This window comes from Felis catus, chromosome C1, assembly GCF_018350175.1.
Source record: "Felis catus isolate Fca126 chromosome C1, F.catus_Fca126_mat1.0, whole genome shotgun sequence".
Taxonomy (NCBI): Eukaryota; Metazoa; Chordata; class Mammalia; order Carnivora; family Felidae; genus Felis; species Felis catus.
This window is the reverse complement of record NC_058375.1, coordinates 126,747,309-126,774,887: the sequence shown is the minus strand read 5'-3', so window position 1 is coordinate 126,774,887 and position 27,579 is coordinate 126,747,309. Positions and strand designations below refer to the sequence as shown.

Here is a 27,579-nt window from a genome sequence, read left to right as displayed (position 1 = left end):
AAAGAGCCCAAATGTCCATCTATGGATGAATAGATAAAGAAGATGTCGTGTATATATATACAATGGAGTATTACTCTGCAATCAAAAAGAATGAAATCTTGCCATTTGCAATGACATGAATGGAACTAGAGGGTATTATCCTAAGTGAAATTAGAGAAAGACAAAATCAGATGACCTCACTCATATGAGGAATTTAAGACAAAACAGTTGAACATAAGGGCTGGGAAGCAAAAATAATATAAAAGCAGGGAGAGGGACAAAACATAAGAGACTCTTAAATATGGAGAACAAACAGAGGGTTGCTGGAGGAGTTGTAGGAGGGGGGATGGGCTAAATGGGTAAGGGGTATTAAGGAGTCTACTCAAAATCATTGTTGCACTATATGCTAACTTGGATGTAAATTAAAAAAATAAATTTAGGGGTGCCTGGGTGTCTCAGTCAGTTAAACATCAGACTTCGGCTCAGGTCATGATCTCACAGTTCATGAGTTTGAGCCCCGCATCGGGCTTTGTGGTGACAGCTTAGAGCCTGGAGCCTACTTCAGATTCTATGTCTCCCTCTCTCTCTTCTCCTCCCCCACTCATGCTCTGTCTCTCTCTCCTTCAAAAAGAAATAAAAACATTAAATAAATAAATAAATAGATAGATAGATAGATAGATAGATAGATAGATAATTTTTTTTTAAATAAATAGAAGAAAAAAAGACAAACCAAGAAACAGACTCTCAACTGTAGTGAACAAAACTGATGGTTAGTAGAGGGGAGGTAGGTGGAGGGATGGGAGACATTTGGAATAGGGATTAAAGAGTACACTTATGATGAAAAAAATTAAATGAAATGATAAAAAAGAAAGAAACATGGCTAGAAATAAGAAAACACTTAACAGTAGTTTACTCAAACCTTCTTTGGAAGTGAAACTATTATTTTTTTTGGCATGGGGCTCAGTGAAATGTCCAAAATACTGATATCATAATATGGAACTACCATTCTTCTCCTGAAGGCTGTCTTCTACTGGATTTGAAAATATTTACTACAGATTTGAAAATATCTTTTCAGGCTGATAAAGTGATTTCTAAATTAAGAGCCATGGGCCAATGGAAGGGATAGCAGAAGACACATTTCTAGCCTTTCTTTTGTGGTGGTCTGTGGGGCAGGACAGGGTGGGTTGGGGGTGAATAAGCAATGCATATTCCCTTTTACTTTCATATTTTCCTCTTATAACATAATTTTAAAGAGTAAAGGTTAAATCAACTATCACAGATAAATTAATAAATACTATGAAGTGAACAAGACAAATGTATAAAAACAAAAGAAGCAGAGAGGATATCAACTGGTGAATGGGCAAATAAAATGTGATATATCCATACAATGGAATGTTATATGGCAATAAAATGAAATTAAATACCAACATGTGGTGCAACATGGATTGAAAACCTTATGCTAATAAAGATGCCAATCATAAAAGATTGCATTGTATTATTTTATGTGAAATGTCCAAAATAGTCCAATTCATAGAGACAGAAAGTAGATTAGTGTTTGTCTAGAGCTGGGGGTGAGGCAGAGACCATGGTGGGGATATCATGGCTAAGAGATGAAGGGTTTCTTTGTAGAATAATGAAAATATTCTAAAACTGACTGTGGTGATGGATGCACATCTCTGTGGATAAAACTAAAAGCCATTGAACTACACACTTCAAATGGGTGAAGTTAATGGTATGTGAATTATATCCCAATAAAGGTATTGTGGGTTTTTTGTGTTTTTGTTTATTTGTTTGTTGAAAGAACCCAGCTTCTTCTGTCTTTCTGCTTTGTCTATGCTAGGTTGCTGCTTGTTCTTAATGGCTTCCTTAGGCCCCAAGATGGCTGCTGCACTTCCTTATACCATGTACAGACCATAATGCCCAAAGCAAGAAAAAGCCTTCCTAAGGGTCCCTTTGTCAGGATTTTTTTGGAAGGCCCCTGCAGACTTCTCCCATTTCTTATTAGAGTCACTTGCAGAGAGAATGGAAGTGCTAGGCTTGCGTAGACCAATTACAATTCACCCTGTGTTGATTTAAAAGGGCTCGAAGAACTTTCCTTAAAGCACATGGCCACCCTATATCTAAATAAAACTGCATTTGCTCTGGGGCCTAAGGACTTAAGAATTTAAGGAGGAGCTTCTTTTATGCTCATACTCCTTTAGCTGGAATTTGTAGCAGCTAAATAAAAAAATCATTCTGATACTTATTAAAATGGTAAGGAAGACTTCATTCAAGATCATTGCAAAGAAGTCAACCCTCTTACAGTTGTGGAGAGAGACTGCTCAACTCTGAATTCAACAAGAACCAGTGGGAATTTAGCCACCCTGCAACATGAAGGGGGTCAGTGGATGCAAAATTACTAAGAAGAGACATTAAGGCTAGGGAGATTCTTGCTCAAGAAGGCCAAGGGCTTAAACATCATAAGTGGGGGATGAGGAACTTAATCAGATATCAAGGGTTGATCAAGTAGCAAGGGTAGGGGCTTTCTTGATAAACTGACTCAGCAGAATTCTTGCTGAGCCTTGGCTGTGTAGACCTGGCCAGGACAGGCTGAGGCCTAGTCAAGAAGAGGGACGAGGGAAGCCAAACTAATATTTGGTCATGGACAGAGTCTCTGTCATAATGCAGATTTGATGTTTTTTTTCATTCTTTGTTTCTCCCTTTTATCATTTGATTAAAAGCTGACAATTTAAAATCAAGTAAATTTCATCAGGTCTTTAATGTGCTTGAGGCTTTTCTTTAACTACTTTTACTTCAAAAATTATGATGTACACCTACCTATTCACTAAAAACAATTTAAGAAACAAATATTAGCATATATTATATTCTCTTCATTTCTGAATTTCTTTAAATGAGATGTATGGTCTTCATTATTTAAACTAGAGCTTGGACTAACAGACAGTTTCAGCAAAGTAAAATTGTGAATACATAAATTTTTTGCAACTTCTGCAAAACCTGAACTTCCATAACCAAAATACTGATTGGGACCTGCCATTCCACATAATTCACACTTAAGATAGTTTGAAAGCAACTTCCTGCCCAGATAATGTAAAATATGACAATGCAGTGACAGTTTTAATTAGAATAAAATCGAACAGTTAACATGCTTGTATGGTACATTTTAAAATGCAGTCATTTGCAGTCCCCTTGTAAGAACCTAATGGAAATCCTAAAGGTTGTTACATAGATATTTGGTTCTCTTTCTCTAGGAAGCAAGGTCACAATGATTTTTAAGTTACTAGGCTAGTCCCAATAGACTGTTTAGCCCATTATATAATTGAACTTGCAATATTAATATTAACCATAAGCCTTTCTAAACCAGTGATTAGAAGGAGTGGGAAACAGGACGCTTGGGCTTTGGCATCAGCAGTTTCTGATTGTAATGAGGAAGGGGTGATATCAGTGGAGGGGACTCTGGCAGAAATAGCTTGCTCAGGCAGGGAATGCATCTGAAACTGGGGATACAGTGGTTGTATAATTTCTAAGTCTGCAATGGATGGTAAATGAATGTACCTAAAAAATACTCCAACTTGACGTGTTTTTTTTTTGAAAGACTTATCACAGTAAATACAGCTCTTTAGCCAAACAAGCGGTTTATTAAAGTGGTTCAGTTACCATGGCAACGTATCTGGAATTTATAGCTCTTTAGTTTGAGAGTACTTCATTTCACTCTCTGAGGCACTGAAATCCAAGGCTAAGGTTCTTAATGGCCTCCATTAAGTCTCATTGTATGATGAATTTCTATTGTTTGGAAAATGTATACACACAAAATGTAGCATGCAAAATCAGTCCTATGAGTTTATAGTTGTGTGCATTAATTTTAAATAGGTACTTTTCAATTTGGAAATGTCCCTGTTAAAAATTTTTTTTATTATTGCCAAAGCTACATACGATCCTAGTTTAATGAAGAAAAACAGCTATTTCAAAAAAATATGTCTTCTGAACTTATTCCCCAGAGGCAACCACTTTCTGTTCTTTTAGCTGTTTTTTGGTTTTCTTTTAATATTTACTTCAAATCCCTCAGCAACATGTTTATATTGCTTCTTGGTTTGTATTACTGCTTGCTTTGTGTCTTTAGCTGTCATCAATTATTTGAGTTTCTGTGTATTTGAAAATAGCTTTATTCTACTTTTATTCCTGATTTTTAATTTGGCTGGGTATAATTCTTAATTATAAATCATTTTCTCAGGGTGCCTGGGTGGTTCAGTCAGTTAAGCATCTAACTTTTTTTTTTAATGTTTTATTTATTCTTGAGAAAGAGAGACAGAGTGTGAGCAAGGGAGGGGCAGAGAGGGAAACACAGAATCTGAAGCAGGCTCCAGGCTCTGTCAGCACAAAGCCCGACACAGGGCTCAAACCCACAAACTGTGAGATCATGACCTGATCCGAGTCGGACGCTTAACTGACTGAGCCGCTTGGTTTTGGTTCAGATCATGACCTCATGGTCATGAGATCAAGCCCCACATCTTGAGAGAAACTTCGGATTCTCTCTTTTCCCTCTTCCTATGCCCCTCTCCCACTCATGCCCTCTTGAAAGAAAGAAAGAAAGAAAGAAAGAAAGAAAGAAAGAAAGAAAGAAAGAAAGAAAGAAAGAAGGAAGGAAGGAAGGAAGGAAGGAAGGAAGGAAGGAAAGAAAAGAAAAGAAAAGAAAAGAAAGAAAGAAAGAAAGAAAGAAAGAAAGAAAGAAAGAAAGAAAGAAAAGAAAGAGAGAGAGAGAGAGAGAGAGAGAGAGAGAAAGAAAGAAAGAAAGAAAGAAAGAAAGAAAGAAAGAAAGAAAGAAAGAAAGAAAGAAAGAAAAAGAAAGAAAGAAAAGAAAGATAGGAAGGAAGAAAGGAATCATTTTCTCAGAATTACTACAGATATTGAGAAATCCAATGCACTTCAAGTCTTTCGTTTTAATTATTTTCCTCCCTTCCCTGGATGCTTAAAGAATTATTTCTTTGTTCCCAGTGTTCTAAAGTTTCATGATGATGGACCACACTCTAGGTCCATTTTCATCCATGGATCCTCAGAGGACCTATTCCATTTTCCATTTTGAAAACTCCTGCCCTTAAGTTTTATAAAACTTTTTTTTTATTTCTCTGATTATTTTCTTTCCTCTGTTTTCTCTGTTGTATCTAGAAATCTTATTATTCATGTATTGCCGTCTTGGTTTGGTTCTCTAATTTTCTTATACTTTTATATTTACTCTATTATAATTTTTCATCTACTTCCTGGAAGATTTTCTTGGCTTCATAACCATTGAATTTTTAATTCCTACTGTTAGATTTTTAATTTCCAAAAGCATTTCCGCCCCTTTCCCTCTTAGTCACTCCATTTTTAGAGCATCCTGTTGTCTTACAAATGTAATCTCTTCTAGTTACACTGACTGGAAACTGTACATGGATATGACTTATAGACTATGGCCTTCAATAACGGATGATCTGACTGGATGTCTTGTTGAGGAACCCTCAATATTAGACTCTTTAGTCTTTTCTTTTTGGCTTGTCACATTCCCTAGAATATAATCAATTTATATGATTCTCCTCTCCTGTGTAGAAGGCGTGGGCCTCTTTGTCTTTTTGGAGATGTGGGAGGATAAGAAGGCTGAGAGAGAAGGGCAGATCTGCACATTTATTATGTAACTTTTATTTAATCCCTATGATTTTTGTAGAATAGCCTACCATCATTGTAGGATTCCTTTATCCATATACCTTCTGTTTTATGCTCTCTAGAAAATAAATCTCTTGCTTTCTGCCAGAGTAGGTTGGAGAAGTACTCTATTGTGTGGAATAGGAATAGGAGAATATCTAGATCAGTGTTGGTACATGATCAACTCCTCAAATATTATTTTGACCAATCCTCCTGTTGTAGCCACACCCCCAACCTCACTTCCCTTAGCACCATTTCCTAAGGCTTTTTTACATTACCTCTATTCTAAACCTCTTGCTTGTCAACTTTCCATACTTCCACCTTAGGAGCTGTCAGGTTGGCTAATTAGTTACTAAGCATCTGTCTACTTTCTAATTTCCAAAGTTTTGTCACTATTAATTCCTCTTGAGTTCTCTGTATGCTTTACTGTCTTTTAAATACAACATTGAGGGGTGCCTGGATGGCTTAGTTGATTGAGCGTCAGACTCTTGATTTCACCTCAGGTTATGATATTGCACTTTGTGAGATCGAGCCCCATGTCCAAGCTCTGCACTGATAGCTCAGGGCCTGTTTGGGATTCTCTCACTCCCTCTCTCTCTGCCCCTCTCCTGCTCACACTCTGTCTCTCTCTAAATAAATAAACAGTAAATATATAATACATACATACATACATACATACATACATACATACAGCATTTAGAGGGAGTCTAGGTTAAACGTGTTCAGCCTGCTCTCTTTTCCCAAAATTTCTAACTAGTTTTTTTTTAAAGTTTATTTATTTTGAGAGAGAGAGAGAGAGAGAGAGAGAGAGAGAGAGAGAGAGAGAGAACGAACATGCTTGAGCAGGGGAGGGGCAAAGAGAGAGAGAGAGAATCCCAAGCAGACTCCGCCTTGTCAGCACAGAGCCAGATGAAAGGCTTGATTGAACTCACAAATTGTGAGATCATGCCCTGGGCCAAAGTCAAGAGTTGTTCACCCAACTGGCTGAGCGATCTAACTAGCTTTTAATAGTTAAGAGACTACATTTGTGTTTTAGATTAAATTGATGCTTTAAATTTGATTCCTATTTAATTCATCTCACATTGATTACTCATTCTTAATAGATAACTTGTCCTCAAGTTAACTAAGAAAAGCCTTTTTAGGGGCACCTGGGTGGCTCAGTCTGTTACTCATCTCTTGATCTTGGCTCAGGTCATGATCTCACTGTTCATATGTTTGAGCCCCAACATCGGGCTCCTTGCTGATAGTATGGAGCCTACTTGGGATTTTCTCTCATCTGCTCTCTCTCTGCACACTTCCCCTTCCCTCCTGCTGGCATGCTTTCACTCACTGTCTTCTCTCTCAAAATAAATAAATAAACTTTTAAAAAAAGAGAGAGAAAAGTCTTTTTAATCTGAGCTATCTTGATTTTCTCCTTTCTCCTTCACATTTTCTCCATATGTCCTTCTGTGTTCTTGACCTCCCTCCTGTTCCTTCATCCTGTCACTTCAGCCTCTTCTACAACCTTCTGCTTCTTGGAGGCAAGCTTAGATCCCCTCATTGTCCATTTCCATTAGCCTGTCTACATTTTAAATGCCCTATTTCTAAACCTACCTAAGCTTCTTAGTTAAAAAAAAACAAATGAATCAACTTTCCTTAACCCTTACACTCCAGTCCCAGCTTTCTTAATTTATAGTCTTCTCTTAAAAAAAAAAAAAAAAAGTGCTGTTCATTCATTTCCTCCTTAACCCTATTCCACATAGTCTTTTATATGAGCTTTCTTGAAAATGGGCTTCTAAACAAAACCACCAACCCCTTTTTGGCCATAGCCTAATTGACTACCTCTTTTCCATTGGAACTTTTTCTTCTCATTCTCGACTTGTTCTTGTTTTACTTCTCAAGGTGTTTTTGTTTGTTTGTTTGTTTTTATTCTCTCCCTTGTGTCTCTTTTTCCCTTTTCCCCTTAAATGTGGGCCTCTATTTCCTTAGGCTACCTTGAGAGCAAAGCACTTAGTTCATAGAAACTTACTGACTTCTGAAAAGTTTTTCATGCTTTATGAAAAGAAAGTGATGTAAGTGACATGATTTTTCAAATAAAGATTTGTATGACATTAATGGAGGTTTAACTTTTAATATCTAGGCAGGTGCTGTAAAGGACTATATTAAGATGATGCTTCAGAACGATTCACTTAAATTTCTGGTGTTTGCTCATCATTTAAGCATGCTCCAAGCTTGCACAGAAGCAGTCATAGAAAACAAGGTATGTTATTTTTCTATGAAATACTTTTTAGGATGCAAATTTTTAATATAATAAACATCAATTGTAGTCTTGTAATTGAGGTTTTTTGGCCTTCTGTAAATGATGGTATATTATTATTAGATTTTCTTCTTGCAAATTACACTAATATTATATATTACTATTATGTTGATGATACACTATTAAATTTTTTCTTTTCTTCCAGGCTTATAATTTTCCACTAATCTAATTATCTGGGTTGACTAAAATATGCTGACTTGATAGCCTATATTGTGAATTTCAGTATTGTTACTGGATATACCATTTGAGACTGATGTAGACAGTTAAAGATTAAAATTCTTATTTACCCTCAAGGCAGTCTTAGAACATGGATGATGTTGAGGGGAAACAGAGAATGAATTCAGCCAATTTTAGTGCCCAACTGCAGTCATACCTTTTAAACTTTAACAGAGTATGTTGCCTGGAAGATTTAGTACAGGGGAATGTGAAACATATGGCCCAGGTACAGTATCAGGTAAGCTCTCCAAACCTGCTGGCCTTAACTGCATTTTCTTAGGTTCACCTAATTCCCCAACAGTCTTATCAGAGACAGCATCTGCCATTTTTTCTTTCAGAGTTTAAATCTGTCATCTCTCTTTATGTGCTGAGGGCACATATTTAATGATTAACTTAAATATTTCCTTGTGAAAGTGAATATTCATATGTCTTGACTATTTAAGGCTGTGTTTTCCATAAAAGTGCTTATAAAATGAGACTACTATTTGAAATTCAGGACTTCTACTGAATTTTAGAAAGTTGAGTAATGAGTCATTTTTAACTACTCTCACACACACTGATTGCTCCCCTTTACCCAGCCCAAATCATCCCTAAAAGACAGCACTGTTCAATTTAGCACTTAATGTTTCCCTACTTTTAAAAAGTGTGTGTGAGTGTCTTGGTTCCCCAACTCAATGGAGATGACCTTATCACATATTTCTTTTAAATTTAGAAATGTGAAAAAAATGAATTCAAATGGTACTCTAAAAAAGCTGTTTTCCCAATTAATATTGAAATACTTCAGAAATAAATGCACTATTCTTCATGAATCCTTAATAATGGGGGTAAAATCCTCTTTCTCCCTTCTCCCCTGTCTGGCTTTATTTTTATTTTAGAATTAGTGAACCTGTAACTTTGAAGTTAGCCTGATCTGTCATTTAAAGTTTGCATGTGAATTTTCATAGAATTTTACTGAAGACATTAGTTCAGTGATGATTTATGGAGCCCTGTTTTATACACGGCATTCACTTGGCATTGATGGTATGAAGATGAATTAGACACAGATCCTACCCTCAAGTAGATTAAAAGATTTAAAAATATGGAATTGTTATAAGAAGCATTAAGAAATTTGGTTAAGATTCTTCTTATATAACATTTACTAACCTTTCATCTTAACCCATTTCTGTTTTGTTATGTGAGCATAAAAATCAGGTATAAACTATATAAAATGAGATAGGTGCATCGGGGTTTGTGCTAATGTTGCCATCTCCCTTGTTGATACTAGACACGCTACATTAGGATAGATGGAAGTGTTCCGTCTTCAGAAAGAATACATCTAGTTAATCAGTTTCAAAAAGATCCTGATACTCGTGTGGCTATCCTAAGCATTCAGGCTGCTGGCCAGGTAAGAAATTTCAGGTGTTAATTTGATAATGAAATGTCATTAAGATAATAAAAAGGTCATTAACCATAATTATAGCTTTATATCAAGATAAAAGTGTAATAAATATTCTACTTTGGAGAATATTTGAGAGAGACCTCAACACTTTTGACTCAAAGCTTCCTAAATTTTCAAGGAAAGAATTGCCTAGATGAGTAGAGCTGATTTGATTGTAATACTTTTACGTGACCTTTTTTTTTTCTTTTAATTTGCATAGAATTTCCTTTCATTTCCTATAGCATATATCTTACTTGGTTTTACCAGAGCTTCTGAGGCAAGGTGGCCTGAGGGAAAAGAACTCTTCTGTCTGAGAACTTTTTACGGAGTGTCCCTGGTTTGACCCTTAAGATTGGGTTTGGCTAGAAGTAAATGACAACCCAAATTAAGAATGACTCAAATACACAAAGTTTGTTCTCTTACGTAGACAGTCCAAGGTTTGCATGGTGGTTCCACAAAGTCCTTAGGTCTTAAGCTTCTCCTGTCTTTCTGCTCTGCCACTCCTAGCAGGTTATCTCTTACTTAAGAGAGCTGCTGGAGTTCTTCCACATACCTGTGATCCAGGCAGCTGACTGGAGAAAGGCACGCTGCAGCCCATTCACCTGCATTTAGCCCCATGGTTACAACTAACTTCAAGGAAAACAGGAGAAAGTAGCCTTTGTTTTGTCTAGTCACACTAAAAATCAGGTGTTCTGTTACAAAGAAATAAAAACCAGATGGCTCTTGTGGAAGACTACACCACGCCATGTAAGGGAGATCCTTCTGGACTTTTTTTCTACTAACATTCCACAATATTTTGATGTAAATGTCTAAGCCAGGAAATGTAACATAGGGAAAAGGAGTTGAGCATATTGAGGTGTGTCCAACCTGGTAAAGAGCATATCTGGCATCTTCTCTAGACTGTGGAATCTAAACCAGGGCCAGAGACCTGCTTTTAGCAAGCTAATTGACATCTATAAAATTGTACAGAGAAACTCCACGACGATGAAGAAGTTCCAGAACTCACTAGGAGTTCTAACCAAAAGGAGGAGTGTCTGAGCATTTCCCCCATGTTGGATGAAACTTCTGGTCATCTGAGTTTTATGTCTGTTGAAATATTCTAGCCAGAGAGAGTATCCTCACAAAGATCTTTAAAAATGGAGTGCTCATAGCATGGGAGAAGAAAGGTTGGAGGAAGCCACACAGAAGGATCTGCTTGATAAAAAGACTTTTTGAAATTAAGATTGTATAGGGCACCAGTATTTTATTCAAGGCTTTATTCCTGAAGACCTGCTGGAATTCAAAATTTGTATACCTGAATCCTTGTATGTCCATAGGCATAAAGGAAAGTAGAAAGGGCTGTGTTCTTAGGGCATGTGAATCTTCCACTATAGTTTAGTAGTATCTCAGAGGGACGTGGGTCTTGCCAGCATATTTCCCCTTTATTCTTGTATGGTCATATGATGCTTAAAAGTGTCCATCCCTCTTTAAATACTCCTTCTTATTCTTCAGCATCATCTCTAACATTTTGTGGTGTTTCCTGTCCTAAATAGCAGCACAGTTTAGCTTGATGGCTATTTGGTTCACCATGTTTTTATCACTTCTAACTTCTGTTCCAAAGTGATACATCTTTAGTGAGAACTCATGCCCCCATCTAATGAATGCTAGTTTGACATTGTTACGTGATATAAAAATATTTGAAGGTAACAAAAAATAGCAGCACAGCAGTTGCCAAAGTCATTCTCCAATGGAAGTTCCAGTGCATGTGAACAACAGTGTGGATTAGATGATTCTGTCAATGGATGGTAGGTATTTCTGTCAACCTCATAACATCCTTTACTACTGTGTGGCAACAACTTAAGCACCGTTCACATTTCACTCAGCCTTTCAACTTTAAGATCATGTATTTTTGGACACATTCTTTGAGGATATTTGTATTATTTCTCATATGTTGATTATAAAACAAGACTTAATACTTATTCATGTCACACTGTTTCAGACTGATGTAACATGCAATTGCACAAAAAATTCAGTTGTGTTACATACTGAGATACAAACCAGTAAACGAGGGTTTTGAGATGTGGGAGAAATTTCATAGGAAGAGAACATTGTGACTGGAGACATGATTTTCTTGCTTTATAGAACAACACTGAACTAAATGAATAGAGGAAGTCATTGCTGTCTGCCTAGTTGCTATGGATACCATGTGTTAGAAATTATATTCTCGTTTATAATTCATTTTATTAGATTTTCCAGTGGTAATGTGAATCCAGTCCTCATCAGAGGATAAAATGATTTTGTTTATATATATATCCATCAAACTGACTTTTGAAATTACTGAAATACCTTTTAAATGTGTTTTTTGTAGTTTACCTGGCCATTTGCAATAAGCAGTCTTCATTTGCCTTTCATGAATTAAATTTTCTTAATTTGGCTTAAAATGAAAGACTGATTTATTTTTAAGTCCTTCAGCTTTCTCTTCTTGTTCATTTAACATGTTCAGAAAGACTTTATTATATACGGCTCTATGTTACATTCTCAGTTTATTTGCATCTCAATTTCTTTATTTTGCTTAGGGTTTGACATTTACTGCTGCAACTCATGTTGTATTTGCTGAGTTGTATTGGGACCCTGGTCATATAAAACAAGCAGAAGACCGTGCTCACCGAATTGGACAGTGCAGTTCTGTGAATATTCACTACCTTGTTGCAAATGGGACCCTAGACACCCTTATGTGGGGAATGTTGAATCGAAAGGTAAAGCTTGAATTCAGGGTTACCATTGTACTCCTTATTATGCAGAGCCTACATAAGTTAAGAGGCTGAGTTGTAGTGTTTTCAGGCAAAGGATATCCAGGTACACTAAGGTAGTATAAGGACCAAGTTTAGAAAGGCTTCAATTGGTAGTACCTTACCTCTCCTCTGTGATAAGGAAGAGACATGAAGTTTTCCTACTGCCTTCCAAGGCCTTCATCTACCATTTTGGAGGCCAGAAGAGGAAGAGCTAGCAAGGAAGCATAACATTTTCAAACCTCAAGTCCTTTTTGTAAGCTAAGAATAAACCGTTACTCAAGGATTGAGTTCCCAGCTAATTTTGGACAGAAGACAGCCTGTACCTGGACTCCAGAAAGGGTAGGAGGGATGTTGCTTGCTCTTTCCACTCACCTGTCTTTTTCCTCCCCAGCCTGCAGGGGTATTTACAGAAAGGATTTGACTAGTTATTAGAGCATGTTTTTCAAGCAATGACTAGATATTCAAAATGGCCAATCATATGTAGGTTCAATTTCAAAGTTTATAAATATCATAATAAAATTTTTTTTGAGAAAATCTTCTGTAGTTGGACATTTTCCTCATTAAGCATAGGAATCATTGACTGTTGTAATTTTGAAATATTATGTTACTAAAATCCAATGATAGGTTGAAACGATAAGAGTTTATTCTTATGGATTACTTGTGGTTTAAATGCAAAATCACATTACGGCTTAGCAAGGGTCTGCTATGAGAGAACTTTTGTAAAATTCACATGCCTTTTCCTCTTACAGACACAAGTTACAGGGAGCACACTGAATGGTCGGAAGGAACAACTTCAGGCTGAGGAAGGTGATAAGGAAAAATGGGATTTCCTGCAGTTTGCTGAAGCTTGGACTCCAAATGAAAGTTGTGAAGAGCTCAGGAATGAAATTTTGTTCACTCATGTAAGAGCATATAACAAATTCTTTTGTCTATTTTTTTTATTTTTTAATATACTGAAACTATAACTTTGTCATTTATTTCTTAAGTAGCCACGATTCATTGTTTATGCTGTTGAAAGGAGCTTCCCCATAAAAGCTGGAAAACCTCTTAGAACCACAAGAAGACATTGCAAGGAGGCTGCACCAGTGGCTCGTATCTTCCAGCAGTTACATACCAGTGCTCTCTGTTTAGCCCCTTAGAAATGCATGCTGAGTAGAATCCAGTGTTCAGAAGAAAATATCGGTGGCTGTATTTATGATCCTGAGGATATGGAAAGATGTATTAATTTTGCCACAGAGTGTAACACAAACAGGTCACAGACTCAGTAGGGATGTTTGCATTACAGTGTCCAAAGTATCTAACAATTTATACAACTTAATTAGTAAAACACAAATGAGCCAACAGAAAAACAGGTGAAGAATGTGAGCATTACGAGGACCCTTGAGTAGCCAGTAAACGTGGAAAGAAACTCTGCCTCACCAAGATAAGGCAAATTGTACAGGCGCATTTTCCCTTTACAGTTAATAAGTAATCTGTGGTGTGGCTCTTTGAGATTATGTGACTGTCCTGTTCCCAGAACCTTTCATCTGGTAGTCTTAGCATTCACTATGATCTTTGTCTGAATCAGTTTTTAAATAGTGGTTTTTCTTTTTTTTTCTTTTTTTTATTATTTTTTTAATGTTTATTTTTTGAGAGAGAGAGAGAGAGAGAGAGAGAGAGAGAGACAGAGTGTGAGTGGGGGAGGGGCAGAGAGAGAGAGAGAGGGAGACACAAAATCTGAAGCAGGCTCCAGGCTCCAAGCTGTCAGCACAGAGCCCAATGCGGGGCTCGAACTCACAAGCTGTGAGATCATGACCCGAGCCGAAGTCAGACGCTTAACTGACTGAGCCACCCAGGTGCCCCTAAATAGTGGTTTTTCTAATTCTGTCTTTGCTTCTGTATTTATTAGCTGGCATTTTTCTGTAAAGACAAACTTTATTTTTCCTCATTTAAAAAATATCACTGTGAGCTTGGGAATTCTGTTACTATTAATGTGGTTTAATCCTTTACTTTTTTCTTTGTTTTTCTTAAGATATGGTTTATGGAAGCTCCTTTCTCTCTTTTCTTTCATTTTTTAAACAAGTCCCTGCATTTCTTTGATTGCTTCCTTGCTTTTTGACAAACAGTTTAAGATTGACCTTTTATTATCTTTGCCCCAGACCTGGAACTGGACATTTCTTTAAGGAGCCTTGATTCCCTTTGCTGGGAAGTGATATTTAGAAATCAGGGTGTTGTTTTTTGTTTTGTTTTGTTTTGTTTTTATTGCTCTGGGATGTCATTATTTCTAGGCTCTTTTCAGTGTATACAGCGATTTACATGCACATACATACATTTTGTCAGAGATAGGTTAATATGCATGTATGTATGTATGTATATGTGCATATTTAGTTCATAAGTTCACTCTGAGACTCCAGTTCAAATCCAGCACCACCGGGTTCTTTTTCTCCTCCCATCTGTGCAGACATAAGCATTTATGTTTTTCCCTTATCCAGCAGGAAGATCTCTGTTTCTTGATATCATCAGTGCAGGTGCTCTGTGGCTCTGTCCTTCCATACATGCAACACACTTTTAAAATAACTACTACACTAATACCATACTTTACACCTATTAGATTGGCAACAATGGAAATACTTAACATACCAAAAATGTCAGGAACATTTTATATACCAAACACTTCATATACTGCTGGGTAGGAGTACAAATTGTTGTAACCCCTTGGGAGAGCAATTAGGTAATATCTGGTAAAGTTGGAAATGCCCTTAAACCAAACCATTCCATTTCTAGTAATGTCTTCTCACCCATGGGTAGAAGGATACATGTAGAAGAATGTTTGTTGAATCAGTTTTTGCATTGTTAAAGATTAGAAATAACCAAAATGCCCTGATGGGTATTTAGAAATTAACATGAATGAATTACATTTATGTCTTAACGTGACCAGATTTTGAAAACATGTGATTTTTAAACTGCATAGCCCATACACACAAATAATATTGTGTATTTATGAATACATATGCATACATAATGAAATATACAGACATTGGAATAACCCATATTAAACTTGTAATATTGATTTTATCTGGAAGGAGGAGAATGAGTCTGGGAAAGAGTAAAAAATGTAATAGCAACTTTAACAGAAATATTTAATTTTAAAGAAGAATAGGAATTTGGAGACCTTGGTGGCTCAGTCAGTTCAGCGTCCACCTCTTGGTTTCAGCTCAGGTCATGATCTCATGGTTCGTGGGTTCAAGCCTCGCTTGGGATTCTCTCTCTCTCCCTCTCTCTTTCTGCTCTTCCTCTGCTCACGTGCACTTTCTCTCTCTCAAAATAAAAAAACTTAAAGAAAAAAAGAATAGGAATTAAACAGTACAGTAGTACTATTTGTAAATTTTGAATGGCGGGTACGTTTCTGTATAATAATAAATACTATCAGAGAACATTAGAGAAGCTTATAATCATTCAAACTGTCTGCTTCTTCCTAGCCCCTTTGGTGCCATGTGGTGTGAAATTTGGGAGCTTAACATTTTTTATTTGAGTACAGTTGACACAAAATGTTACATTAGTTTCAGGTGTGCAAAATAGTGTTTTGAAAGAATGAATTTTAATTTTTGAAAGATATTATAGGAATAAAATTAAAGTCTGTAAAGTTTAGTTCCATAGGAAGAAACAATGTTTTTTAGGTAGAATCTTATTAAATTTTGTATGCATTTTATTTATAGGGCTGGTACTTTTTTTTTTTTTTTTAGGATACTAGAATGCCATTCTATCAAATACAGCTTAAAAAACTCAAAAGATCAATTCTAAGACATTTTTCTTTTTCTTAAAAAACTACTTTCCTTTTGGTAGTGTTTATATATTTTGGTCTATAAAAAAATCAATAAATACTTAAAATCCTAGGTATTTTAAAAATATGTAACTAAAATTATGATTTGTAGCTGTTTGTTCTCTAAGATTTCCTAACTATTGAATTATGTTTAAGTGTTCATTTTTAAGATAAGAATTAAGAATTTAAAATGCATTTTCCCATGTATATACATGTTTATTGTTTTTAACTGTATTTGAAGAAAAATATATATCCACGTATTACGTTTTTAAAAAATCACCCAGTCACCTTTATCAAATCTTACTCCCCCGAGCCAGGTGTTTTTCTTTTACAGTTTAGTGTTACCTCACACAGATTTTTCAGTGTATGTCATTTTTTTAAATAGCATATATTTATTTTTTTATTTTTTATTGAGGTAAAAATGGTATATAACATTTTAGTTTCAGGTGTACAGCATCATAATTCAATTTTTGTAAACTCTTAGCCTCCTTCATCCATTTCAGTCATGCCCCAACTCCCTTCTCCGCCTGATAACCACCAATGTGTTCTCTGCATTTACGAGTTTGGCTTAGTTTGGTTGGTTTGGTCTTTTTAGACTCCATGCATGAGTGAAATCATATGGTATATGTCTTTCTCTGTCTGAATTATTTCACCTAGCATAATATCCTCAAGGTCTATTCATGTTGAAAACGGGAAGAGTTCCTTTCTTATAGCTGAGTAGTATACACACACACACACACACACACACACACACCACATTTTCCTTATACATTCATTCATTAGGTTGCTTCCATATCTTGGCTATTGTAAATAATGCTGCAATGAATTAAGAGGTGCATATATCTTCTCAAATTACTGTTTTTGTTTCTTTGGATAAATGCCCAGAGATGGAATATTTGGATCATGTGGTAGTTCTATTTTTAATTTTTTGAGGACCCTCCATACTGTCTTCCATAGTGGCTCCACCAATTTACATTCCCACACATTGTTCCCTTTTTTTCCACATCCTTACCAACACTTACTGTTTCTTATGCTTTTGATAATAGCCTTTCTTTTCCTTTTTTTATTATATGAAATTTATTGTCAAATTGGTTTCCATACAACACCCAGTACTCATCCCAAAAGATGCCCTCTTCAATGCCCATCACCTAACCTCCTCTCCCTCCCACCCCCATCAACCCTCAGTTTGTTCTCAGTTTTTAAGAGTCTCTTATGCTTTGGCTCTCTCTCCCACTCTAACCTCTTTTTTTTCTTTTATCTCCTTCCCCTCCCCCATGGGTTTCTGTTAAGTTTCTCAGGATCCACATAAGAGGAAAACATATGGTATCTGTCTTTCCCTGTATGGCTTATTTCACTTAGCATCACACTCTCCAGTTCCATCCACGTTGCTACAAAGGGCCTTATTTCATTCTTTCTGATTGCCATGTAGTACTCCATTGTGTATATAAACCACAGTTTCTTTATCCATTCATCAGTTGATGGACATTTACGCTGTTTCCACAATTTGGCTATTGTTGAGAGTGCTACTATAAACATTGGGGTACAAGTGCCCCTATGCATCAGTACTCCTGTATCCCTTGGGTAAATTCCTAGCAGTGCTACTGCTAGGTCATAGGGTAGGTCTATTTTTAATTTTTTGAGGAACCTCCACACTGTTTTCCAGAGTGGCTGCACCAGTTTGCATTCCCACCAACAGTGCAAGAGGGTTCCTGTTTCTGCACATGCTCTTCAGCATCTATAGTCTCCCAATTTGTTCATTTTGGCCACTCTGGCGTGAGGTGGTATCTGAGTGTGGTTTTGATTTGTATTTCTCTGATGAGGAGTGACGTTGAGCATCTTTTCATGTGCCTGTTGGCCATCCGGATGTCTTCTTTAGAGAAGTGTTTATTCATGTTTTCTGCCCATTTCTTCACTGGATTATTTGTTTTTCGGGTGTGGAGTTTGGTGAGCTCATTATAGATTTTGGATACTAGCCCTTTGTCCGATATGTCATTTGCAAATATCTTTTCCCATTCCGTTGGTTGCCTTTTAGTTTTGTTGATTGTTTCCTTTGCAGTGCAGAAGCTTTTTATCTTCATGAGGTCCCAATAGTTCATTTTTGCTTTTATTTTTTTTTTAATTTTTTTTCAACGTTTATTTATTTTTGAGACAGAGAGAGACAGAGCATGAATGGGGGAGGGGTAGAGAGAGAGGGAGACACAGAATCTGAAACAGGCTCCAGGCTCTGAGCCATCAGCCCAGAGCCTGACGTGGGGCTCGAACTCAGGGACCGCGAGATTGTGACCTGGCTGAAGTCGGCCGCTTAACCGACTGAGCCACCCAGGCGCCCCCATTTTTGCTTTTAATTCCCTTGCCTTTGGGGATGTGTCAAGTAAGAAATTGCTGTGGCTGAGGGCAGAGAGGTCTTTTCCTGCTTTCTCCTCTAGGGTTTTGAGGGTTTCCTGTCTCACATTCAAGTCCTTTATCCATTTTGAGTTAATTTTTGTGAATTGTGTAAGAAAGTGGTGTAGTTTCAAACTTCTGCATGTTGCTGTCTACTTCTCCCAGTACCATTTGTTAAAGAGACTGTCTTTTTTCCATTGGATATTCTTTTCTGCTTTTTCAAAGACTAGTTGGCCGTACTTTTGTCGGTCTAGTTCTGGGGTTTCTATTCTATTCCATTGGTCTATGTGTCTGCTTTTGTGCCAATACCATGCTGTCTTGATGATGACAGCTTTGTAGTAGAGGCTAAAGTCTGGGATTGTGATGCCTCCTGCTTTGGTCTTCTTCTTCAAAATTCCTTTGGCTATTCTGGGCCTTTTGTGGTTCCATATGAATTTTAAGATTGCTTGTTCTAGCTTCGAGAAGAATGCTGGTGCAATTTTGATTGGGATTGCATTGAATGTGTAGATTGCTTTGGGTAGTATTGACATTTTAACAATATTCTCCCAACCCATGAGCATGGAATGTTTTTCCATTTCTTTATATCTTCTTCAATTTCCTTTATAAGCTTTCTATAGTTTACAGCATACAGATCTTTTACATCTTTGGTTAGATTTATTCCTAGGTATTTTATGCTTCTTGGTGCAATTGTGAATGGGATCAGTTTCTTTATTTGTCTTTCTGTTGCTTCATTATTAGTGTATAAGAATGCAACTGATTTCTGTACATTGATTTTGTATCCTGCAACTTTGCTGAATACATGTATCAGTTCTAGCAGACTTTCGGTGGAGTCTGTCGGATTTTCCATGTATAATATCATGTCATCTGCAAAAAGTGAAAGCTTGACTTCATCATTGCCAATTTTGATGCCTTTGATTTCCTTTTGTTGTCTGATTGCCGATGCTAGCACTTCCAACACTATGTTAAACAACAGCGGTGAGAGTGGACATCCCCGTCGTGTTCCTGATCTCAGGGGGAAAGCTCTCAGTTTTTCCCCATTGAGGATGATATTCGCTGTGGGCTTTTCATAAATGGCTTTTATGATGTTTAAGTATGTTCCTTCTACCCCGACTTTCTCGAGGGTTTTTATTAAAAAATGGTGCTGAATTTTGTCAAAGGCCTTTTCTGCCTCGATTGACAGGATCATATGGTTCTTATCTTTTCTTTTATTAATGTGATGTATCACATTGATTGATTTGCGAATGTTGAACCAGCCCTGCATCCCAGGAATGAATCCCACTTGATCACGGTGAATCATTCTTTTTATATGCTGTTGAATTTGATTGCTAGTATCTTATTGAGAATTTTTGCATCCATATTCATCAGGGATATTGGTGTGTAGTTCTCTTTTTTACTGGGTCTCTGTCTGGTTTAGGAATCAAAGTAATGCTGGGTTCATAGAATGAGTCTGGAAGTTTTCCTTCCCTTTCTATTTTTTGGAACAGCTTGAGAAGGATAGGTATTATCTCTGCTTTAAATGTCTGGTAGAATTCCCCAGGGAAGCCATCTGGTCCTGGATTCTTATTTGTTGGGAGATTTTTGATAACTGATTCAATTTCTTCCCTGGTTATGGGTCTGTTCAAGCTTTCTATTTCCTCCCATTTGAGTTTTGGAAGTGTGTGGGTGTTTAGGAATTTGTCCATTTCTTGCAGGTTGTCCAGTTTGTTGGCATATAATTTTCATAGTATTCCCTGATAATTGCTTGTATTTCTGAGGGATTGGTTGTAATAATTCCATTTTCATTCATGATTTTATCTATTTGGGTCCTCTCCCTTTTCTTTTTGAGAAGCCTGGCTAGAGGTTTATCAATTTTGTTTATTTTTTCAAAAAACCAACTCTTGGTTTCATGGATATGCTCTACAGTTTTTTTAGATTCTATATTGTTTATTTCTGCTCTGATCTTTATTATTTCTCTTCTGCTGGGTTTGGGGTGTCTTTGCTGCTCTGCTTCTATTTCCTTTAGGTGTGCTGTTAGATTCTGTATTTGGGATTTTCTTGTTTCTTGAGATAGGCATGGATTGCAATGTATTTTCCTCTCAGGACTTCCTTCGCTGCATCCCAAAGCATTTGGAATATTGTATTTTCATTTTCGTTTGTTTCCATATATTTTTTAATGTCTTCTCTAATTGCCTGGTTGACCCATTCATTCTTTAGTAGGGTGTTCTTTAACCTCCATGCTTTTGGAGGTTTTCCAGACTTTTTCCTGTGGTTGATTTCAAGCTTCATAGCATTGTGGTCCGAAAGTATGCGTGGTATGATCTCAATTCTTGTATAGTTATGAAGGGCTGTTTTGTGACCCAGTATGTGATCTATCTTGGAGAATGTTCCATGTGCACTCGAGAAGAAAGTATATTCTGTTGCTTTGGAATGCAGAGTTCTAAATATATCTGTCAAGTCCATCTGATCCAATGTATCATTCAGGGCTCTTGTTTCTTTCTTGATCATGTGTCTAGATGATCTATCCATTGTTGTAAGTGGGCTATTAACATCCCCTACAATTACCACATTCTTATCAATAAGGTTGCTTATGTTTGTGAGTAATTGTTTTATATATTTGGCGCATAGACATTTATAATTGTTAGTTCTTCTTGATAGATAGACCCTGTAATTATTATATAATGCCCTTCTTCGTCTCTTGTTACATCCTTTAATTTAAAAGTCTAGTTTGTCTGATTTAAGTATGGCTACTCCAGCTTTCTTTTGACTTCCAGTAGCATGATAAATAGTTCTCCATCCCCTCACTTTCAATCTGAAGGTGTCCTCAGGTCTAAAATGAGTCTCTTGTAGACAGCAAATAGATGGGTCTTGGTTTTTTATCCATTCTGATACCCTATGTCTTTTGGTTGGCACATATAGTCCATTTACATTCAGTGTTATTATAGAACGATATGGGTTTAGAGTCATTGTGATGTCTGTAGGTTTCATGCTTGTAGCAATGTCTCTGGTACTTTGTCTCACAGGATCCCCCTTAGGATCTCTTGTAGGGCTGGTTTAGTGGTGACGAATTCCTTCAGTTTTTGTTTGTTTGGGAAGACCTTTATCTCTCCTTCTATTCTAAATGACGGACTTGCTGGATAAAGGATTCTTGGCTGCATATTTTTTCTGTTTATCACATTGAAGATTTCCTGCCATTCCTTTCTGGCCTGCCAAATTTCAGTAGAGAGATCAATCACGAGTCTTATAGGTCTCCCTTTATATGTTAGAGTACGTTTATCCCTATCTGCTTTCAGAATTTTCTCTTTATCCTTGTATTTTGCCAGTTTCACTATGATATGTCGTGCAGAAGGTCAATTCAAGTTACGTCTGAAGGAAGTTCTCTGTGCCTCTTGGATTTCAGTGCCTTTTTCCTTCCCCAAATCAGGGAAGTTCTCAGATATTATTTCTTCAAGTACACCTTCAGCACCTTTCCCTCTCTCTTCCTCCTCTGGAATACCAATTATGCGTAGATTATTTCGCTTTAGTGCATCACTTAGTTCTCTAATTTTCCCCTCATACTCTTGGATTTTTTTTATCTTTTTCTCAGCATCTTCTTTTTCCATAATTTTATCTTCTAGTTCACCTATTATCTTCTCTGCCTTTTCAATCCGAGCTGTGGTCGTCTCCATTTTATTTTGCAGCTCATTAATAGCATTTTTTAGCTCCTCCTGGCTGTTCCTTAGTCCCTTGATCTCTGTAGCAATAGATGCTCTGCTGTCCTTTATAAGTTTTCAAGCCCAGCGATTAATTCTATGACTATTATTCTAAATTCCCTCTCTGTTATATTGTTTAAATCGTTTTTGATCAGTTCGTTAGCTGTCGTTATTTCCTGGAGGTTATTTTGAGGGGAATTCTTCCGTTTCGTCATTTTGGATAGTCCCTGCAGTGGTGCGGAACTACAGGGCACTTGCCCTGTGCTGTCTTGAATAACTTGCGTTGGTGGGCAGGGCCGCAGTGAGACCTGATGTCTGCCCCCAGCCCACCACTGGGGCCACAGTCAGACTGGTGTGTGCTTTCTCTTCCCCTCTCCTGGGGCGGGATTCACTGTAAGGGTGGCGTGGCCCGTCTGGGCTACTTGCACACTGCCAGGCTTGTGGTGCGGGGGATCTGGCATATTAGCTGGGGTGGATCGGCAAGGTGCACAAGGGTGGGAGGGGCAGGCTCAGCTCGCTTTTCCTTCCGAGATCTGCTTCGGGAGGGGCCCTGCAGCACCAGGAGGGAATCAGGAGGAGTCGCCAGGAGGGACCCGCTGGAGGGATGGATCCGCAGAAGCACAGCGTTGGGTTTTTGCATGGTGCAAGCAAGTTCCCTGGCAGGAACTGGTTCCCTTTGGGATTTTGGCTGGGGGATGGGCGAGGGAGATGGCGCTGGTGAGCACCTTTGTTCCCTGCCAAGCTGCGCTCCGTCTGTCCTCCAGCCCTCCCGCTCTCTGAGCAGAGGTGTTAACTTATAACCTTCCAGATGTTAAGTCCCGCTCACTGTCCGAACACCCACTCGCTGTCCGAACACACTCCACCCGGCCCCTCCGCTTTTGCAAGGCAGACTCGGGGGCTCTGCTTTGCTGGCGGGCTCCCCCTCCACCCCGGCTCCCTCCTGTCAGTCCGTGTAGCACACACTGCCTCTCTGCCCTTCCTACCCTCTTCCGTGGACCTCTCTTCTACGCTTGGCTCCGGAAAATTTGTTCTGCTAGTCTTCTGGTGATTTTCTGGGTTATTTAGGCAGGTGTGGGTGGAATCTAAGTGATCCGCAGGACGCGGTGAGCTCAGCGTCGTCCTATGCCACCATCTTCCCAGAATGATTATAGCCTTTCTAACTAGTGTGAGGTGATACCTCATTGTGATTTTGATTTGTATTTCTCTGATAATTAGTGGTATTGAACATCTTGTTATGTGCCTCTTGGCTGTCTGTATGTCTTCTTTGGAAAAATGCTTCTAAATTTTCTGCCCATTTTTTAATGTATTGTTTGTTTTTCTGCTATTAATGTTTGAGTTCTTTATATATTTTGGATATTAACCCCTTCTCAGGTATATGGTTTACAAATATAGTCTCCTATTCCGTAGGTTGCCTTTTCATTTTGTTGACAATTTGCTTCACTGTGCATAAGCTTTTCAGTTTGATGTAGCCTCACTTACTTATTTTTGCTTTTGTTACCTTTGCTTTGGAGTCAGATCTAAAAATTCAACTCCAAGACTAGTGTCAAAGAGCTTACTCCTTACATTTTCTTATACTTTTATGGTTTCAGTTCTTACATCCAAGTCTTAATCAATTTTGAGTTAATTTTAATGTATGGCATAAGATAGTAATCCACTTGCATTCTTTTACATTTGGTTGTGCAGTTTTCCTAACACCATTTATTGGGGATACTGTACTCTCCCCATAGTACCTTCTTAGCTTCATTGTCAAATCAGTTGGCCATAGATTTGTGGATTTATTTCTGTGCTCTGTTCTATTCTGTTGATCTATGTGTCTTCTTTTATGCCAATACCATACTGTCTTGATTACAGTAGTTTCACAGTATAGTTTGAAATCAAGGTGCCTGATACCTCCAACTTAGTTCTTCTGTCTCAAGATTGCTTTAGCTATTTAAAGTCTTTTGTGATTCTATACAGATTTTAGGATTATTTGTTCTAGTTCTGTGAAAAATCCCATTGGGATCTGATACAGATGCATTAGACCTCTAAATTGTTTTTCATAGTATGGACTTTTTAACAATATTAATCTTTCAGCCCATGAGCACAGAATATCTTTTAATTTATTTGTGTCTTCTTAGTTTCTTTCTTATAGTTTTCAATGTGTAGGTCTTTCCATGGATAAATTTATTCTTTAGTATTTTATTCTATTTTATTGTAATTGTAATGGGATTTTTTTCTTATTTTTTCTTTCTGATAGTTCATTAGTAATGGAAAGAATTGCAATAAGTTTATGTATATTAGTTTTGTATTCTTCTACTTTACTGAATTCATTTATTAGTTTTAACCCTTTTTGATGGAGTCTAGGGTTTTTTGTGTATAGTATGTCATCTACAAATAGTGAGAGTTTTATTTCTTCCTTTGTCGTTTAGATGACTTCTTTTTCTTGTCTGATGGCTGCAGCTAGGCATTATAATACTATGTTAAATAAAAGTGAAAGTCAGTATTCTTGTCTTGTTCCTATTCTGAAGAAGAACTTTCAGCTCTTCCCCATTGAGTATGATGTTAGCTGTGGGTTTGTCATATATGGCCTTGATTATGTTGAGGAACTTTCCCTCCTTATCTTCTTTGTTGAGAGATTTTATCATAAATGAATATTGGATAGCCTCAAATGCTTTTTTCTACATCTTTTGAGATTATCTTTATCATTCCTTTTTCTTAATGTAGTGTAACACATTGATTGATTTGTACATGTTGAATCATTCCTGCTTCCCTGGAATAAATCCCACTTGATCATCATGTATGATCCTTCTAATGTATTGTTGAATTCTGTTTTCTAATATTTTAATGAGGATTTTGCATCTGTGTTTCTCAGGGATATTGGTGTGTAATTTTCTTTTTCTGTGGTGTACTTGTCTGATTTTAGTATCAAGGTGATGCAGGCCTCATAAAATCAGTTTGGGAGCATTTCTTTCTCTTCTGTTTTTTTAAAGATTTTGTGAAGTGTGTTTTTAAATCTTCTTGAATGTTTGGTATAATTAACTAGTGAAGCCATCTCTTGTAGACTTTTGTGTGTTGGAAATTTTGTGATTTCTGATTCAATCTCCTCATTATTAGTAATTGATGTATTCAGATTTTCTATTTCTTCATAATTCAGTCTTGCAAAATTGTATATTTCTAGGAATTTATCCACTTTTTTTAGGTTGTACAATATGTTGGCCTGTAATTGTTCATACGAGTCTCTTATGATCATTTGTCTTTCTCTGGTAATAATTGTAACTTCTCCTCTTTCATTTCTGATTTTATTTGAATCCTCTCTCTTTTTTTCTTGAGTCTAGCTAGAAGTTTGTCAGTTTTGTATACCTTTTTAAGAAAGCCGCTCTTTGTTTCACTGATCTTTTCTATTGTTTTTTTTAAAGTCTGTATTTCATTTATTATTTCATTCTGATCTCTGTTATTTCCTTCCTTCTGATATTATTTTCTTCCTTCTTTTGGGCTTTGATTGTTTTTCTTTTTCTAGTTCCTTTAAGTGCTTCTTTAGATTGTTTGAGATTTTTCTTGTTTCCTGAGGTAGGCCTCTATTGCTATACTCTTCCCTCTTAGCACCTCCTATGCTTCATTCAATAGGTTTTGTTGTATATATAGATGTATTGACATATAGATATATCGCATTTCTGTTTTCATTTGTCTTATGTGTTTGCTTTTTTTTTTTCTTTTTACTCTTTGATTTCTTCATTGGCCTTTGGTTGTTTAGTAGCATGTGTTTAATCTCCACCCATTTGTGATTTTTTCAAGTTTTCTTTTTGTAATTGATGGCTAGTTTCATACCATTTTGGTTGGAAAAGATATTTGGTATAATTTCAGTCTTCTTAAATTTATTGAGACTTGTTTTGTGTCCTAACATGTGATCTTTCTCGGAGAATGTTCCATGTATATTTGAGAAGAATGTATTTTGCTGCTTTTGGATGAAATGTTCTGCATACATCTTTAAAGACTAGCTGATCTAGTGTGTCACTTAAGACCAATGTTCCCTTATTGATTTCCTGTCTGGATGATCTATCCATTGGTATAAGTGTGGTATAAAGTCTCCTACTATTATTGTATTGCTGTCAATTTCTTCCTTGTGGTTTGTTAATATCAGCTTTATGTATATTGGTCCTCCTCTGTTGGATGCATAAATACCCAGAAATGTTAATATCTTCTTGTAGAATTGACTAATTTATCATTGTGTAATGCCTTCTTTTTCTTTTATTATAGTCTTTGTTTTTAAAGCCTATTTTACAGGGCACCTGGGTGGCTCAATTGATCGAGCACCTGACTCTTGATTTCAGCTCAGGTCATAATTTCACAGTTTGTGAGATTGAGCCCCATGTCAGGCTCTGTGCTGACAGCACGGAGCCTGCTTGGGATTCTCTCTCTCTGCCACTCCCCCACTTGCATGCTCTCTCTGTATCTGTCTTTCTGTCTCAAAATGAATAAGTAAACTTTTAAAAACTAAGGCTATTTTGTCTGATATGAGGGTAGCTAAACCAGCATTCTTTTAGTTTCCGTGTTTGTGGAATATATTTTTCTATTCTTTTACTTCCAGCCGTGCATGTCCCTAGATCTTTAATGAGTCTCCTGTAGACAACATATAGATGGGTCTTGGTTTTTCATCCATTCAGCCACTCTATATCTTGTGTGTGTGTGTGTGTGTGTGTGTGTGTGTGTGTGTGTGTGTGTGTGTGTGAGTCTTTTGGAGAATTTAGTCCATTTATTTATAGTAATTATTGATATGTATGTACTTCTTTCCATTCTGTTAATTCTTTTCTGACTTGTATCATAGTTCCTCTCTTCCTTTGTTCTCTTGCTTTTTCCTGGTGGTTTGATAACTTTCTTTAATTTATGTTTAGGTTCCTTTCTCATTATCTTTGGTGTATCTACTATAGGTTTTTGCTTTGTGGTTAGCATGTAGTTTATATACAACAGCTGATATATATATATATATATATATATATATATATATATATATATATACATATACATATACATATACATATATATATACACACACATGTACATACATATATATATATATATATGTATATATAATTTAAGTTGATACCAATTTAAACTTGAATGCATTCTAAAAATTCTGCATTCTTGGTGTCCTCTACATATCACCCTCACCCAATGTTTTATGTTTTTGATGTCACGTTTACATCTTTTTCTTTTGTGTATCCTCTAATTATCATAGTTACAGTTGATTTTACTATTGTTGTCTTTTAACCTTCATACTAGCTTTATAAGGGGTTAATTCACCAGCTTTACTATATATTTGCCTTACTGTTGAGATTTCTAGTTCATTTTTTTTGTTACTAATTCATGCCTTTTCTTTTCAGCTTAAAAAAGTTCCATTAACATTT

At 36.7% G+C, this 27,579-nt stretch overlaps 1 protein-coding gene across 9 annotated transcripts in view; it reads left to right on the top strand.

The window, feature by feature from the left end:
- The window catches only part of ZRANB3 (zinc finger RANBP2-type containing 3), a 304,924-nt gene that overhangs the window by 235,812 nt on the left and 41,533 nt on the right, over window positions 1-27,579 (top strand). For 8 of the 9 annotated variants that reach the window (XM_045034812.1, XM_045034811.1, XM_045034815.1 and 5 more), the window contains 4 exons: window positions 7,769-7,888; window positions 9,426-9,545; window positions 12,134-12,313; window positions 13,099-13,251. In XM_045034812.1, coding sequence (XP_044890747.1) covers window positions 7,769-7,888; window positions 9,426-9,545; window positions 12,134-12,313; window positions 13,099-13,251 — 573 coding nt within the window. Of the gene's footprint in view, window positions 1-7,768; window positions 7,889-9,425; window positions 9,546-9,817; window positions 11,363-12,133; window positions 12,314-13,098; window positions 13,252-27,579 lie in introns of those variants that run through there. The other variant, XM_023259288.2, reaches the window with a different exon arrangement.